The sequence below is a fragment of the Sparus aurata genome, chromosome 16, assembly GCF_900880675.1.
Source record: "Sparus aurata chromosome 16, fSpaAur1.1, whole genome shotgun sequence".
In the NCBI taxonomy this organism is placed as follows: Eukaryota; Metazoa; Chordata; class Actinopteri; order Spariformes; family Sparidae; genus Sparus; species Sparus aurata.
This window is the reverse complement of record NC_044202.1, coordinates 23,380-37,500: the sequence shown is the minus strand read 5'-3', so window position 1 is coordinate 37,500 and position 14,121 is coordinate 23,380. Positions and strand designations below refer to the sequence as shown.

Sequence of the window (14,121 nt, the reverse complement as noted above, 5' to 3'; positions counted from 1 at the left end):
TTCCAACAATGAACTGTGTTTATTCCAAAAACGCTTTGAAGGTAAAAAGATAGAAAGGTAACATTTGTAATAATGTCTCCAAACACTGGTTTAATACAACTGCAGGAGTGGAATTAATATATATATATATATATATATATATATATATATATATATATATATATATATATATATATATGTATGTATGTATACATACACACACACACACACACACACACACACACACAATAACATCATATACTGGTGGTGAAAATATTTGAATGTTACACTTTTATTAAAATGTGGATTTTACTTGATAGAAATAGCATCACACAAACTCTTCATTAAATAACATAAACATTTTACATTTTGAGTTCGGTCCATTTGGGAATCCGGTTCGGGAAGTACGCACTCCCGCTCCTCCCGACGGCTAAGCTAGGCTAGTACAAAACGCCCCGAGCTAACCGTTACCTGCTCCCGTTATTACCCCTCCCGTTAATGTTGCCCTTCAGCCCAGCGGAGCGTTTTAATCACCCGCACACACAGATTTTAAAACTAAGTATTTATTGGCTGATATCGATCGACGATCAGGTTGATTGGATCTACCGACTGGCCCCCCGTCTGAGCTAAGCTAACAGTTCAGTTAGCCTCACAGGCAAAATGGCGGACAACGAGGATGACAGCGGTTCGACCAGAACAATAACAGCCGCGGAGCCGCCGGGGACCGCGGCCGCTCTGTGCACGCAGCAGGGGGAGAATGTCTCGTCAACGGCTGCCGAGCAGAGCAGACAGCCCGGGGAGGGTTTACAGACGGTGTCCCGTGTAGAGACCGGTCAGCCCGGTGAGAGTTCACCGGCAGGGTCCGGAGCTCAGCTGGCAGAGTTCTTACAGAGCTGCTCGGGGGAACAGAGCATCCTGGTGGGCACAGAGCTCACTGGCTTGGGCCCGGACCTGGCGAACACCACCATCATTTACGTGCAGCCGGACGGCAGCCTGGTGGAGGGTTCTGGACTGACGGCCGAGGAGCAGCAGGCTCTACTGGATCAGCTTACCAAGCAGCAGATCGTCCAGGTCTCCGACACCGAGGCCGCCCAGCTGCTCCAACAGAGCCAGCTGGTCAAAACCATCCCCGTCCACAACACGGCCCTGGACCCGAGTCAGTTGCAGCAGGTCATCAACCAGGTGACCAAGTCCCAACAACAAGTCCATGTTCAGGTCCCTCAGCAGGGTCTGAAGCAGCAGAAGCAGGTCCAGATCCCCCAGCAGAACCTGAAGACCTCAACCCAGAACAACGCTTCCCAGCAGCTGAAGAGTGTCGCTCAGCAGTTCGCAATGCAGACCGGCAGCTCGGTCCAGGTTGTCCAGAAGAAGGTGAGTTGTACAACCCTTTTAAGGACTGGTTTATCTGGTCTGTACTGGACTCAACTGGTCCAGACTGATCCTGTCGGACTCAACTGGTCCAGACTGATCCTGTCGGACCAGGGGGAACAGTCAGTTCCCCAATGAGACATAGTCTGCCAGCCAAGTGTGGAAATATCTAAGTGATACATCCATCACCTGTCTCACTCTCTCTGTCTGTCTCTATGTGTGTGTGTGTGTGTGTCTGTCGCCAGTTCTTCTTCAGGTGTTTTTGTCAGGTGTATAGGCAGCACCTGTAGTTGGTTTGTTTTTCTCAAACAGCTAATGGTCTCAGTCACTTCTATGCGTTTTCACATTAATAACGGAAACAAATAATTAAATGATTTTTTTTCCCCTTGAGTTTTGGTGAAATTTAGATGAAGAATCTCTCCCTACTGTAATAATCTTCTCAGGGTCCATTGAGTGGCTGGTCTGGAGCTTTCAGTCAGGTTAAACCCTGAGTGTTTTCAACTGGTCTCTGGTTTTCTGTCCTTTTAGTCTGAGCCCGTCAGGATCCAGATCCAGGTTCCCCCTAAACAGGAACTCAAGACAGGTTCCACCCCCCAGCAGAAGTGTGTTGCTGTCAGTCATCCCCAGGTCAAGCTGTCAGCCAATGGCAGCGTAAGCAGTGCTCAGATCATCCACATCCAGCCTGTGGTTGGTCAGCAGGGTCAGCAGTTCTTCCTGCAGCAGCGCCCGGGGGATCCCCCCATTCAGCTGCTGCTGCAGAGCCCGTCCCCTGTCGTTGGATCTCTGCTCCCATTGGTTCACAAAGTCACAGGTCAGACGGCATCAGCAGGCACCACCTCCAGTCCAGGTCAGAAACCTGCAGTATCACCAATCAGAGTCCAGACCTCCTCTGCCGTTAAGCCTACACCTCCTACCATCATCAAGACCCCGCCCACCTCCGCAGCTAAAACCATAAGTGTCCCGCTAATTAAAACCGGGGCTAATGGCACGATGACAGCCACCAGTAAGAATCCTGTTAAACCATCTACAGTAGTCACTGCGGTCCCAATTCAGAGCGCCACACCTTCTGCTGTCCGCCCTGCCACCACAGCCCCGCCCCCTGTAACCCCGCCCCCAACAGCAAAGGACAGGGAGAGGGAAAAAGAGAAGGAGAAGAGGGTGAAGAAGAGAGAAAAGAAGGTGATGAAGGTCCAGACCAGATCTGGCCGAGTCTCGAGACCGCCGAAGTACAAAGCCAAAGACTACAAGTTCATCAAGACGGAGGACCTCGCCGACAGCCACCAGTCCGACTCTGACGACTACTCTGACATGAGCGTAGAGGAGGAGGAGGCTGCGAAGAAAGATGGCCCCACGCCTGGCTCCTCCCCCTCCCTCACCTACAGCCACAAGTCCCGGTCTCATCGCTGCCAGACCTGCGATAAGGCCTACATTGGCCCCGGAGGACTGAACCGGCACTACAAACTGAACCCGACACACGGAGAGCCCGATCTGCCTGGCGACTCACCCAGCAACACACCACACCCCGTCAGAGAGGACAGCCAATCACAGGAGACAACAGCAGGGACTGTCAGAGAGGAGGACAAGAAAAAGGAGGACAGATCGGCTGCCACAACAACAAACAGAGTAAGGGAGCAATCCACTAACCATAGCTTGGTGGGGAGGATCAAACTTCAGGGGAAATATTTATTGAGTTGGTCGCTCCTCTCTCTCTCTGATCGGTCTGCAGGTGGAAGGGGGTCCAGCAGCAGCTGTAGGTCTTCGGGGCCTCCATTACCGGGGCCCCGGCAGGCCCCGAGGGCGAGGCAGAGGGAGGGGGCGGGGTCGAGGCCACGGTCGATCAATGGTTCCACCTCCTAAGGTGAGATCACTTCAAACTTTTCTCTTTCTTACAAAATGTAATGATTGTTATTAACCATTGGAAAACAGTCTCAGACCTCAACCAATGTGGAAGTCAGTGCTCAACATCAAGTCAATGAGTCCTCCTCTCCACAGCATCAAACTCCTTCAGGTGTGACACACCTGTATGGTCAGTCACACCTGTACATTTCCGTACAATGACATGATAAACTGCAGTCTGATGACCAGAGAACACTCCACATGTTCTTCTCAACAACTTTGATTTTAGTAAATAATCCATTAATCTGATTGGTTCATTTTCCAAGCTGGCAGTTGGCCTCGTCAGTAGGCGGGGCCGCCGTGGTCGACCACCAAAGCTTTCTGTCACCACGGTAACTGCAGAGCAGCAGGCGGAGAGGAGAAGAGATCGACTGCAGGAGGTAAGAGGAAGAAAGTTGAGACATGCTGTGAAGTCATGGTTACATTCTTCATCAATGACCATAATTGATGACCATAGTCAATGAAGGATACATGATGTGTTGTTGTGTATCCATGACAACTATGTGTTGTATACAGCTAGTGGAGCAGTGTGAGGATGAGGAGCTGATGGACATTGTTCTTCCTCGTTTGACGAAAATGTTGAGTCTGTGGGAGCTGTTGCTGGCAAAGGTACACACACACATACACACAGTATGTATATACACACACACATATACACACGTGTGTGTGTATATGTGTGTGTGTGTGTGTGTATATACACACACACACGGTACACACGATGAGATGACAGACTGTTGGGTCTTCCCTCCTTCAGGTGGAACGTGGCGGTCCAGCTCGAACTCGGTTCCCAGATATTTACCGTGAGTTTGAGTCCCTGCAGACTCAGGTGAGACAGGCCGCTCAGGATTACATCATCAGTCCACAGGCCGGAACTGTACCACTGGAGGTCCGGAACATCGAGGTGAGACCTTCTACTGTAATCTACTCCTTGTTCTACTGTGATTTTCTGAGAGGATGTGCGTGTGTGGTGAGAAAACATGCTGCACATGAGTGAACAAACTGTGAGTCTCTCAGTGTCCGAGCTGCTGAGAAGTTTCAATTGTCTGGGTAAAAGAGCTTAACGGTCACACAATATTAGTTTATATCATATGTTGGAAGTTAATTAACTTATTTAGCATATTTCCCAGCCGACATTTGGCCCGTTGATATTTTCATCAATCGGTCAATTTCATACGATACAGGTGTGTGAACTGTTGTGTACTGTGTGATTCAGGTTACAGGTGTGTCAACTGTTGCATGTGTTATAGGTTGCCAGGTCTTTGGGGATCCTGGACGAGGTGAACAGGATGAAGGTGGTTCCTGGATCGTCTCCTAGCTCCAATCTGACCAATAAGAACATCCGATACATGGAGGTAAACACACTGTCAGCCCCATCAGCTTCTGAGAGCAGGATCCAGGTCTGGTCTGGTTCCAGTCTGGATCTGGTATGTTTGCCTGCACCCTGGTGTGTTTGTAGTATCTTTTTGTGCTTGCATGTGTATACATCAGATCCAAATTTCAGAGAACTGGATCAATTCCCTGATGAACACTTGATCCAGGTTCAGTCTTCATATAAACACCTGATCCATGTATTCAGTATAATTCATCACAAATTCCGTTTCCCAGAATTCCAAAATGCTGCCGCCTTCAAAGAGATTCAAGATGGAGAACAGCGTTCCAGTTCACCAGAATGGCATTGAGGCACACAGAGCAGGTACTACTACTACTCCATCAGTACTACACACGACTCCATCAGTGCTGTAGTTGATGTAATCATAGATATACTGTGCATTTTTAACTGAACTGAACTTGTGTTTTCCCACTTTTCTTTCCCAGGTGAGACCCCCATGACCTCTGTGACCTCCCCTCTGAAGCCCTGTTCGGTTTCTGTGTCTCCTCTAGTGATCCCAGCTGGAACAAAACAGCAGAGCACCACTGCTGACTCTGCCTCCAGGTGAGCTGGCCCCATCACTTGTCCTCTAGCACTGGTAGAACATGTGATCATGAGTAGAACAGGTGATCTCTGGGATCGTAGGGTCCGACAAAGTTGTCATTGTCATGGCCAGAGGCCATGTTGTGTAAGTAGGAGGCCCACCTGTGTGCTTCTGGCTGTGTTGGTCTTAAAATGATGTCTGTTGAGGAGCATTGATGGCACATCGTTATCTTGAGGCAGCACCATCGACAAACAAAAACCTGGTCTAAAGTCAAAGGTGCAGCCTGTTTCCTGCTATTTAAACACATTATGCAGACAGTAAGACACCGCTGCAGTCTGGTGTAATGATCAGAGAGGCTGTGTGAAGTCATTTTAAACACCATGAGCGCAGTAATGTCATTGTGACACATTTAAGTATCAAAACTAAACGCTGTAGTTATAAAGTCAACAGGAACGAGAAACAGAACCAACCTTTATCTTCTGAAATAGATATTTTCATACAGTGCTGATGGAGCGCCGGATTCATCAGGAGGACAGCTGCTTTACACCAAAATATTTCACCGTATGAACCTGAACTGTGAGTGAGGAACACAGAAAATTCATTAATGATCGATTCTGATCAATACTGAATGATCCTGTCAGCCTTTTAGTTGATTTAAATAATGAAGTGAGGGTGCCGTGCCTTGTGGAGGGTTAGGGGACCTCAGCTCTCTCAGAGGACAGCGATCGCTGCAGGTGACCTTATTAATATTTTCCTCATTAAAAACATTTTTCGCCCACCTGCATCTTCATCACTGATCATGTTTATGACCCAACCTGATCCGCTCATCACTAACACAGAAGTACCAGCCGCCGCCTCCTTGTCATTGTCCTCCTCCTCTTTCTCCTCCTCCTCCCCCATTTCTCACTGCAGTTTTAACATAACAGGAAGTTGTTTCTCCGCCGTCTCCGTTTGTTTACATTTGCCTCCACATGAGATCACATCTGTGTTGCTCTGTTCTGATCCTTTCTGAATGTATTTCTCTGCTCCCTCAGCTCCTCTGGCTCCACCTCCACCTCCACCTCCACCCAGGCCCTGCCCCCAGATACATCCATGGAGGTGACCCCAGGTGAGGACCAGGGGGAGGAGCCTCTGTCGGCCAGCCAGTACCAGGTCCTGAGCACCAGTGACCTCACAGCCCAGATGAAGGAGTTGGAGAAAGCTTTGGGTTCAGGTCCTGACACAACTGCAGATTCCAAGACACCCGAGTCTAGAACCACCCAGACACCTGAGTCCACCTCAGTCCAAACCCCAACCCCCCATCAGCAGAGGGACTTCTCCCAGTCAGAGTCCAGATCCTCAGACCCCTGTGAGCCTAAAGAGCTGCAGGAGGGTCAGGAGATCTACATCCAGACCGAGGGCCTGACGGTCCAGATGGCAGAACCTGGATTGGACCGGATCGTGATCGTCAATGGGCCCGACGGGACCACCATGCACATTCAGACACCAGAGGGGGTTCCCCTGGAGGCGGTCCAGGCCCTGCTGGGCATTGAGGCTTCTGACGGAACCAAAGCTCCTCAGTGAACCCTTAACCAAATCCGGACTGATCTGGACTGAGCAAGACTACAACCGGACCTGAACCACATTACATGAAATGGGAGAGTCTACATGTATTAGGTGCGATAACTCCAGTTGTAGCTGTGAGACTTACCTGGACCCTGAATACACGTGGAGCCACAAAACACCTAAACCCAGAGACACCTGGACCTAGAAAACAACTCTACTATCTCACCTGGACTTTCTCACCTGGGTTTTGTCTCCTGGACCGTCTCCCCTGGACGTGGCCGTCCGCAGTAAGACTCTTGTTTAAAGTTTTATTTTGTGCTGCTGATGTTTAATATTTTGTTTTCCTGAGAGAAACTGATCGAACCTTTTCCTGATAACAAGGACGTGAACGTGATCAGGTGACAGATTTATCACCGGGTCAACAGTGGTTTCTACAGATAACTTTATCAATAATTCCTAATCAATTGACCCAGACCTCAGGTTAACGGACTATAAATATCTGCAGCATTATTATACCAAGATAATCAATTATTGTCCTTTTCTGTATTCAGCATCGATGAACAAACTTATTTATGGTCTGAGCTCAGCTCGTTGTTTGTTTGATCCGTTCTGCTCTGACCTGTGATGATGTCATCGGTGGCTTCCTGCTCTTTTTTAAGGAATCTGGTGCGATTGTAAATTTGTAAAAAAAAAAAAAAAAAAAGAAGAAGAAACTTTTTTTCTGTGTTTCCATATTTGGAGTTGTTGTTCATTGAAAAATAGAAACGTTCAGTTGGCTGTTTATATGTAGATAAATATGACAAAGTTTAAAAAAAGTTGCACTATTTTATTACTTTTTATAAAACTTCACAGCAAAACATTTTCCAAACGTAAAGTGAACGTTTGTGCTGGTTTGGAGAAGCGATGTGAGGACGGACTGAAAACAGTTTGAGTGCTGATTGAATTAAACGTGTTTCATGTTCCTCCAATAAACAGACGTTATGACCTCGGCTTTGAGCTGTTTCAGGATGGATGTTTAAATTCATCAATGTTTACTTTTAAAAGACTCTTTATTGTCACATACAGTTGTACTGTAACAACGCAGGGAAACTGGTTCTGTGTTAAACCCGTTTTTCACAGTGAAGCTTCTGATGCTAACAGATTGTTTGTTCTTCCTCAGTGAAAGGGTTAGTCAGCAACACATACATTTCTAACATTCATAAAACATTTATTTATGCAGTCAATCAGAATATAAACATTGAATTTCAGGCTTTAGAGACAAAAACAGACTTGTGTGTCGAATAGACATCAAAGAGTGAAAGTCCATCAGCTGATTGTGAGGGTTCACCTGCAGCGTCAGGACGGTGATCCAGCTTTACATCTCTTTACAGCCCTGCTTCTACACCTGTGCTGTCAACAGCTAGGCTAACAGTTTCCCCATGCTTTCAGTCTTTGAGCTAAGCCAGGTTAGTGCCTGGTCGGTCAGAGATGACCCTGGTGTTGATCACACGACTCTGGAGGATGGATGATGTCAGAGCGGGCGGTGTCCGGTCTCCAGCAGCAGAGCCTCCAGCATCAGTCTGGTTTGTGGGGGGATGAAGGGCTGGTGCAACCAGCAGGACAGGAAGACCATGCAAAGGTCAGAGGTCACGGTGTGGGCGAGTTCCTGCAAGATCAACTGCTTCAACTTCAGCTCCTGACAGAATGACTCCAACAAGGCACGAGACGACTCCTCTGAAACAAGAAGAAACATCATCACTCGGGAGAGATTGATTCATCAGGTGCATTGCACCGAACAGGTAAACTCACCAAAGAGTTTGGTGTTCCAGCTGTGAAACAGAGGAAACTTTCTTCCTTCAGGTCCAAATTGAAACTCCTCCAGATCTTGAACAGCTCGCTGTGATGTCATCAGACGCTCCATCTTCGTCACCACAACGCCCTGAGAACATGAAACCACAGATGTAGGGTTCAGAAGATAAACTGTGACTCGACTGTTGAGCGTGCATCTTCATCATCCCAGTCTGACAATGTGTAGGAACATAGGCGACCAATTCGATGAGAGCTTTAGGAGAGAGGTCAGAGGTCAGTTTACCGGTTCTGAACATAAAACTGAGCTGTGACCGGTTCACAATAAGAACTGCATCACATGTTGTTTAGGGTTTCCACAACATCACGCTGTTACCATGACGACATGTTGTTACAGAAAACAGCATTTGTTCTGAAACCTGGACGTGTTTGTGAGCACGACTGATCCAGTTCAAAATAAAAGGAACTTGTTTCTGATCTGATGGCAAGAAAATTTGAAAAAGTCTTACAACTCTTCAGCTTAATAAAGATACAATCACCATTTTGTTGATGACGTTTTGCAGTTTGCAGCATTCGTCCTGCAGCTCTGGAGCTCCGCCCGTCGGCTGCCACAGAGTTGATGAAGCTGATGTAGGTAATGAAGACTCGTCCACCAGCAGCTGATCACTCCGAGAACTAGAGCAGGAAAAAAAGATATATACTACCTTAAACAGGACAATTAACAGGCCCCAACCACATTATCACAAATCCCGACCACACTAACACAGACTCCACCCACATTAACAAGGACCCCATCCCCTCCTTCAGGGACTGGTTGCCCCTCTGACAAGACAAACTGCAGCAGCTGGTGCAGAACTGTCAGCTTCCCTCCAACCATCAGATGTTTTTTGTTTCCAGAGGAGCTGTGTGAAGATGAGGAGGACCTGAAGAGGACCAAGGTGCCGTTGGCCCGTTTCCATCTTGGGGTCAGTATGGATATTGTGGAGGATTATAAGTATCTGGGGGTCCACATTGATGATAAACTGGACAAGGGAAAGAACACCAATGTCCTCTACAGGAAGGGACTGAGTCATCTCTATTTTCTGAGACGGCTGAGGTCCCTCAATGTCTGCTGTACTATGCTCAGGATGTTTTCTGAGCCCGTGGTGGGCAGTGCTATCCTGTATGCTGTTCTGTGCTGAGGCAGCAGGCTCAGAGTAGCAGACACCAAAAGACTTAACACACTGATCCTCAAGGCCAGTGACGTTGTGGGAGTGGAGCTGGACTCTCTGGTGGTGGTGTCAGAGAGGTGGATGCTGTGTAAGTTACATGTTGGACAATGGCTCCCATCCACTCCATGACGTGGTGGTCAGCCACAGGAGTACATTCAGCACTAGACTGATCCCACCATGATGCACCACAGAGCACCACAGGAAATCATTCCTGCCTGTGGTCATCAAACTGTTAAACTCCTCGCTCTGACTGTCAACTGATAGAAGGACTCTGGACGCTTTGTTTCTCTCTAATGTGCAATAATTAAGACAAATATTGTGCAATAACCCATATCCCAACTGTAGCTTTATTTACTACTCAGTTTATATGAATTTATACTAGTAGAATGTACATTTCTTGTATTTTTGTTCTTTTTTTGTTGTTCTTGCTTGTATATAGTTTGTATTATTATTATTATTATTATTATTATTATTATTACTACTACTATTATATTTTTCTGGATATTTCTGAGACTGTGAATGGTAGCATCTGTATTGCAAGCAATTTCCCCTCGGGGATCAATAACAAAGTATTTCTGATAAATGTCCTTGAGTGATGTCACTCGAGTCACCTGTCAGGTTAAACTAAACTCATTAAGCTAACGTAAACTCACTGTGTCAGTCTCATGTTGACGATGTTTCCCGCCACATCAAATCCTTCCTCGTTGAGTTTTTCCCACCTCATCATCAGGTTGTGCCAGTCGGCTGCATTGTCTTTGATCTTACGGGCACTTCCTGTGACGGCAGAGCACTTCCTGTTTGCTGACGTCACTGCGATGTCACCTGACTGACCTGAGAGGCAGCAGAGGAAAAAAAAATAAATTATATATATCTCTATCTATCTAGCTATCTATCTATCTATATAAGGAAATTTTGCCAAGAAATTACAAACCCATCAGCTAAACTACTCTGGAACTCAAAATGTATAGGTATAACTGGAACTCGTTTGGACTTCAAGTAGCAGATAGTGTGTCACAAACAAGATAAAGGAAGTTTCTTTTAAGATTATACATTCAATTTAACCTGTCAATCAGGCCATCTTTTACGACAGAAAGTTTTAATTTGAAGTTGTACTTTTTATTTGTTGCTGCACCAGAGCCATGGTGATCATTAATGTGATACTGACTGACAGAAAGCAGCACAACACGTGAAAAAGGCGAAGAAGAAATAACGTGCAGTGTCAGTGGTCACGTATCCTTCTTTAATAAAAAAATAATAATAATAATTAGACCCGACATTTATTTGGAACCGGCATTTATTTATTAAAATATACACCTGAATCCGGCGTTTAAAGTCACCTGACGTTTTCACGAGCAGGATGCTTCCATTGAAAATCCATTAGAGGGCACCGGCAAGTAACAGTCCGCAGCCACGCAGTAATGGCGGCAGGCAAGATGGCGGCGCCCATAGATTTCGCCCCGGATTTGTGTATAAATGTGAGAATGAAATTTAGGAACTGTTATTGGACCAACCTGCTGTCAATCTTGCATTCTGGTTGCTGATTGGTAACCCCCAATTTCCACTGGATACGTGTCCGCTGCGTTGAAGCTCCGATCCGGTTTTGCTCCGCCGTCCGGCAATCCCCACCGGTTGCGGTTTGAGTCCGCTGCGGCGCAGTACGGTAGACAGCTGGCTCACGAGGCAGAGAAGTTCCCGCGATAATCACATGATCACTCACGACCGCAGTTATAGGTCTGTGTTATTAAAAACAATAACACTAAGTGTTCCCGACCGAGGGATTAGCAGAAGAGCTTGTGGTGGTCTCTTTTTTGAGATTTGTGTGCTGGTGTCAACACCGAGTGTTTTATTTTGAAAGGTAACCGGATGCTGTTTGTTATTTTAGCGCTTGACTTCCTGTCTGCTCGGTGCTAAATTCAGCTGACTTGCTGCGTCGTGCTCCGGCATCCGCCAGATATAGAAGTCCTGCGTATCTGTTCCGGAGGCCTCCGGACTGCCGGAGCTGGGACGGAGCGGATACGCAGCGCAGCGGACCTGGTGGAGATTGACACATTGACTAAAGTGAAACGTATCTGCTCCGCTGGCGTGGCGGAGACGCAACGCCAGCGGAGACGTACCCGGTGGAAATTGGGGGTAAGGGAGGACTTCCTCCCTTAGCGCGTCATTTTACGTGTCTTAGCCAATCATAGATCAGCATGAAAAAATCCTTAATGCATTGAGTGAATGAAGGAGATCCCTCCCACGGAGGACAGAAGCCCTCCGTCCTCCTCCAGCCTTCACCTTCCTGCTCCCTGCTCCCCTCACAGACTGCTCTGTCTCCTCCGTCTGCAGCTGTCGCTGTTCAACCGTTGTAAGGGGGATTTTCTTCCAAAGAAGAAACTTTTTTATGATACTGAGATTTGGTAATGATTTATTTCAACCAGTTACTCTTTCTTAAAAAAATTGAAATTGATCTTCCTCTTGCCTCTCAAAAATAGAGGAGGACCAACCTCCTCTGCCTCTATGGACGAGCCTCCTCTGATATATATTTGGTTTGTTTGTTGTGTTGGCTGTTTATTGTACAAATGTATATAGATTTGTTTATGTGTAAAGAAAAAAAAAGAGGGACATTTTCACCTTAAAGACTGAAGACACTTAAAAATGTTGACATTTATTTAGTTTTTGACATTATCTTGGATGACTTATCATTTCATCATTAATAAGTTCAGTCACTTCTACTATAAAACACCCAAAGTAACAGAATAGTATAATATAATAATAGCAATAGCACCCCCCCCCCAACAACAACATCAACACAAATGACGTCACAGCTTCAGCTGACGATCTGACGATCACAGCAGACTGCTTATCGCGGCGCACGTGATAAGCAGTCTGCTGTGATCGATTGTCTGATTGATGATCGATTGATAGATAGCCGCAAGCAGGTTGATTGACGGGTGTGTGAAGTGTTCCGCTCGGTGTAAACAGTCAGATCGATACGTCGGCCGATCAGCTGACTGAAGGATGTTTAACACGCGATCCTCGTGCGCCTTTCATTTTTGCACTAACATCCATCGATCAGTCGATCGGTTCCAGTCACGTTCGATCATCGATCATGTGGTTAGTGTACAGGTGTTCACTCACCTTCCATTTCATCGATAAGTCCTCACAGCTCACGCTAACGACCAACTTCTCACTTCCTGGTTTCTTCTTCGTCTTTTGTGCTGGAGGTCCTCAGCTTCAGCGCCTCCTGCTGATCCATCAACTCACCTTCCCCCGCATCAAAAACGTCACGAGTGACCAGTCACCCGAACCGGAAATGAACTCTAAGGACATTTCCTGATGTTGATTATTGATCTTTATTCTGCTGCATGTAACGCATCAATTATTAACTGTAATCAAGAGAGTTTAACACCTGCTCAACTCTAAAGTCTGTACAGTAAACACAGTGAGAGCTGAACAATGTCAGCAACCATACCTGTCAACATTGGGATTTGAAAATAAGGGAAATCCTCTGCGAATCATCTGTGGGTGGTCGGACTGCTCGCGTCGTACCTGAAACCACATGCACCTCACAGGTTCCTTCTCCTGCTCTCTCTCTCTCCTCTCCTCCTGTCTCTGTCCCTTCAACCTCTTCGTCCTAATATTTTAATGCCATGTTTAGTCACATTATTACTTATAAATCCGAACATCCAAATAATATTATTGATGGATAATTCATACCGTGACTGAAAAAGGCCTTAAAATATTCTGATTCATTGCATGTCCTTTCATTTTTTAGCCTAGGCTACATTTGCAGTAGGTTACAGGTTAGCATATCTATTGGCTATCTGTTGCATCTGTAGGCTAGTTTACTATTTTTCTCATTCTCTTAGCTTATTACAATTCTCACCTTTCCTCCTCCTTGCCTGATCATCCTCTGCCTTTCTTGCTGCAACAAATGCATGGTTTGAAGCAAAAAATCTTTTGACTGAAAAGTTTTTTCAAGCTGTAGCCAAGTCATATTCCCAATTTGTAATTTGTGAAACATGTTACAGGGCACGTTACTTGACACATGCTAAAAAAATAAGATAAGAGTTACAGCCTCACCCCACACCATGTTCTCTAATGCAGACATCAAGTTTAAATAATTGACCAACAGTGTTTTACAGGAGGATGATCTGAACAGCTGTTCTATTCACACTTAAAATGTTTTTTTATTTTTTCAATGTAATTTTCAATCAATGAAATCAAACTGTGCCTTTTTTTTGCCAAACTTTTCTCAAGTTTTACTTTCAAATAATCAACCACCTACAGAACTTTTCAGTACGCTATTTTTCTACTTCTTGTCATCATCATTATCATTAATTATTATTATTATTATTATTGATAATAATGATAATATTGTTAAAGTGAGCCACTTATCGTTTAACAGAAAAATACATCATACAAACAGCAACTTTTGCAGC

At 45.9% G+C, this 14,121-nt stretch overlaps 2 protein-coding genes across 2 annotated transcripts; one reads left to right on the top strand and one right to left on the bottom strand.

The window, feature by feature from the left end:
• The first annotated feature begins 369 nt into the window (after positions 1-369).
• On the top strand, positions 370-7,690 carry znf839 (zinc finger protein 839). Its single transcript, XM_030443595.1, has 10 exons — positions 370-1,350; positions 1,876-2,970; positions 3,074-3,205; positions 3,510-3,623; positions 3,760-3,852; positions 3,998-4,144; positions 4,491-4,595; positions 4,849-4,936; positions 5,059-5,176; positions 6,191-7,690. The coding sequence occupies exons 1-10, from the start codon at positions 640-642 to the stop codon at positions 6,717-6,719; spliced, it is 3,132 nt and encodes a 1,043-aa protein (XP_030299455.1). The 5' UTR covers positions 370-639; the 3' UTR covers positions 6,720-7,690.
• A 41-nt stretch (positions 7,691-7,731) lies between these two features.
• On the bottom strand, positions 7,732-12,958 carry cinp (cyclin dependent kinase 2 interacting protein). The gene is made up of 5 exons (XM_030443599.1): positions 12,818-12,958; positions 10,351-10,528; positions 9,026-9,161; positions 8,490-8,619; positions 7,732-8,414 (listed from the first exon to the last, which is right to left on the bottom strand). The coding sequence occupies exons 1-5, from the start codon at positions 12,822-12,824 to the stop codon at positions 8,212-8,214; spliced, it is 654 nt and encodes a 217-aa protein (XP_030299459.1). The 5' UTR covers positions 12,825-12,958; the 3' UTR covers positions 7,732-8,211.
• Positions 12,959-14,121: the final 1,163 nt, after the last annotated feature.

Bases quoted from the DNA above. Each gene is read 5' to 3' on its own strand.
- znf839 (XM_030443595.1), top strand. From the start codon at position 640: ATGGCGGACAACGAGGATGACAGCGGTTCGACCAGAACAATAACAGCC. The intron at 2,971-3,073 runs GTAAGGGAGCAA...ATCGGTCTGCAG, and splicing joins CTGCCACAACAACAAACAGA to GTGGAAGGGGGTCCAGCAGC. The intron at 5,177-6,190 runs GTGAGCTGGCCC...CTGCTCCCTCAG, and splicing joins ACTGCTGACTCTGCCTCCAG to CTCCTCTGGCTCCACCTCCA.
- cinp (XM_030443599.1), bottom strand. The intron at 8,620-9,025 runs GTGATTGTATCT...TCATGTTCTCAG, and splicing joins AAAACGTCATCAACAAAATG to GGCGTTGTGGTGACGAAGAT. The intron at 8,415-8,489 runs GTGAGTTTACCT...TTCTTGTTTCAG, and splicing joins CTGGAACACCAAACTCTTTG to AGGAGTCGTCTCGTGCCTTG.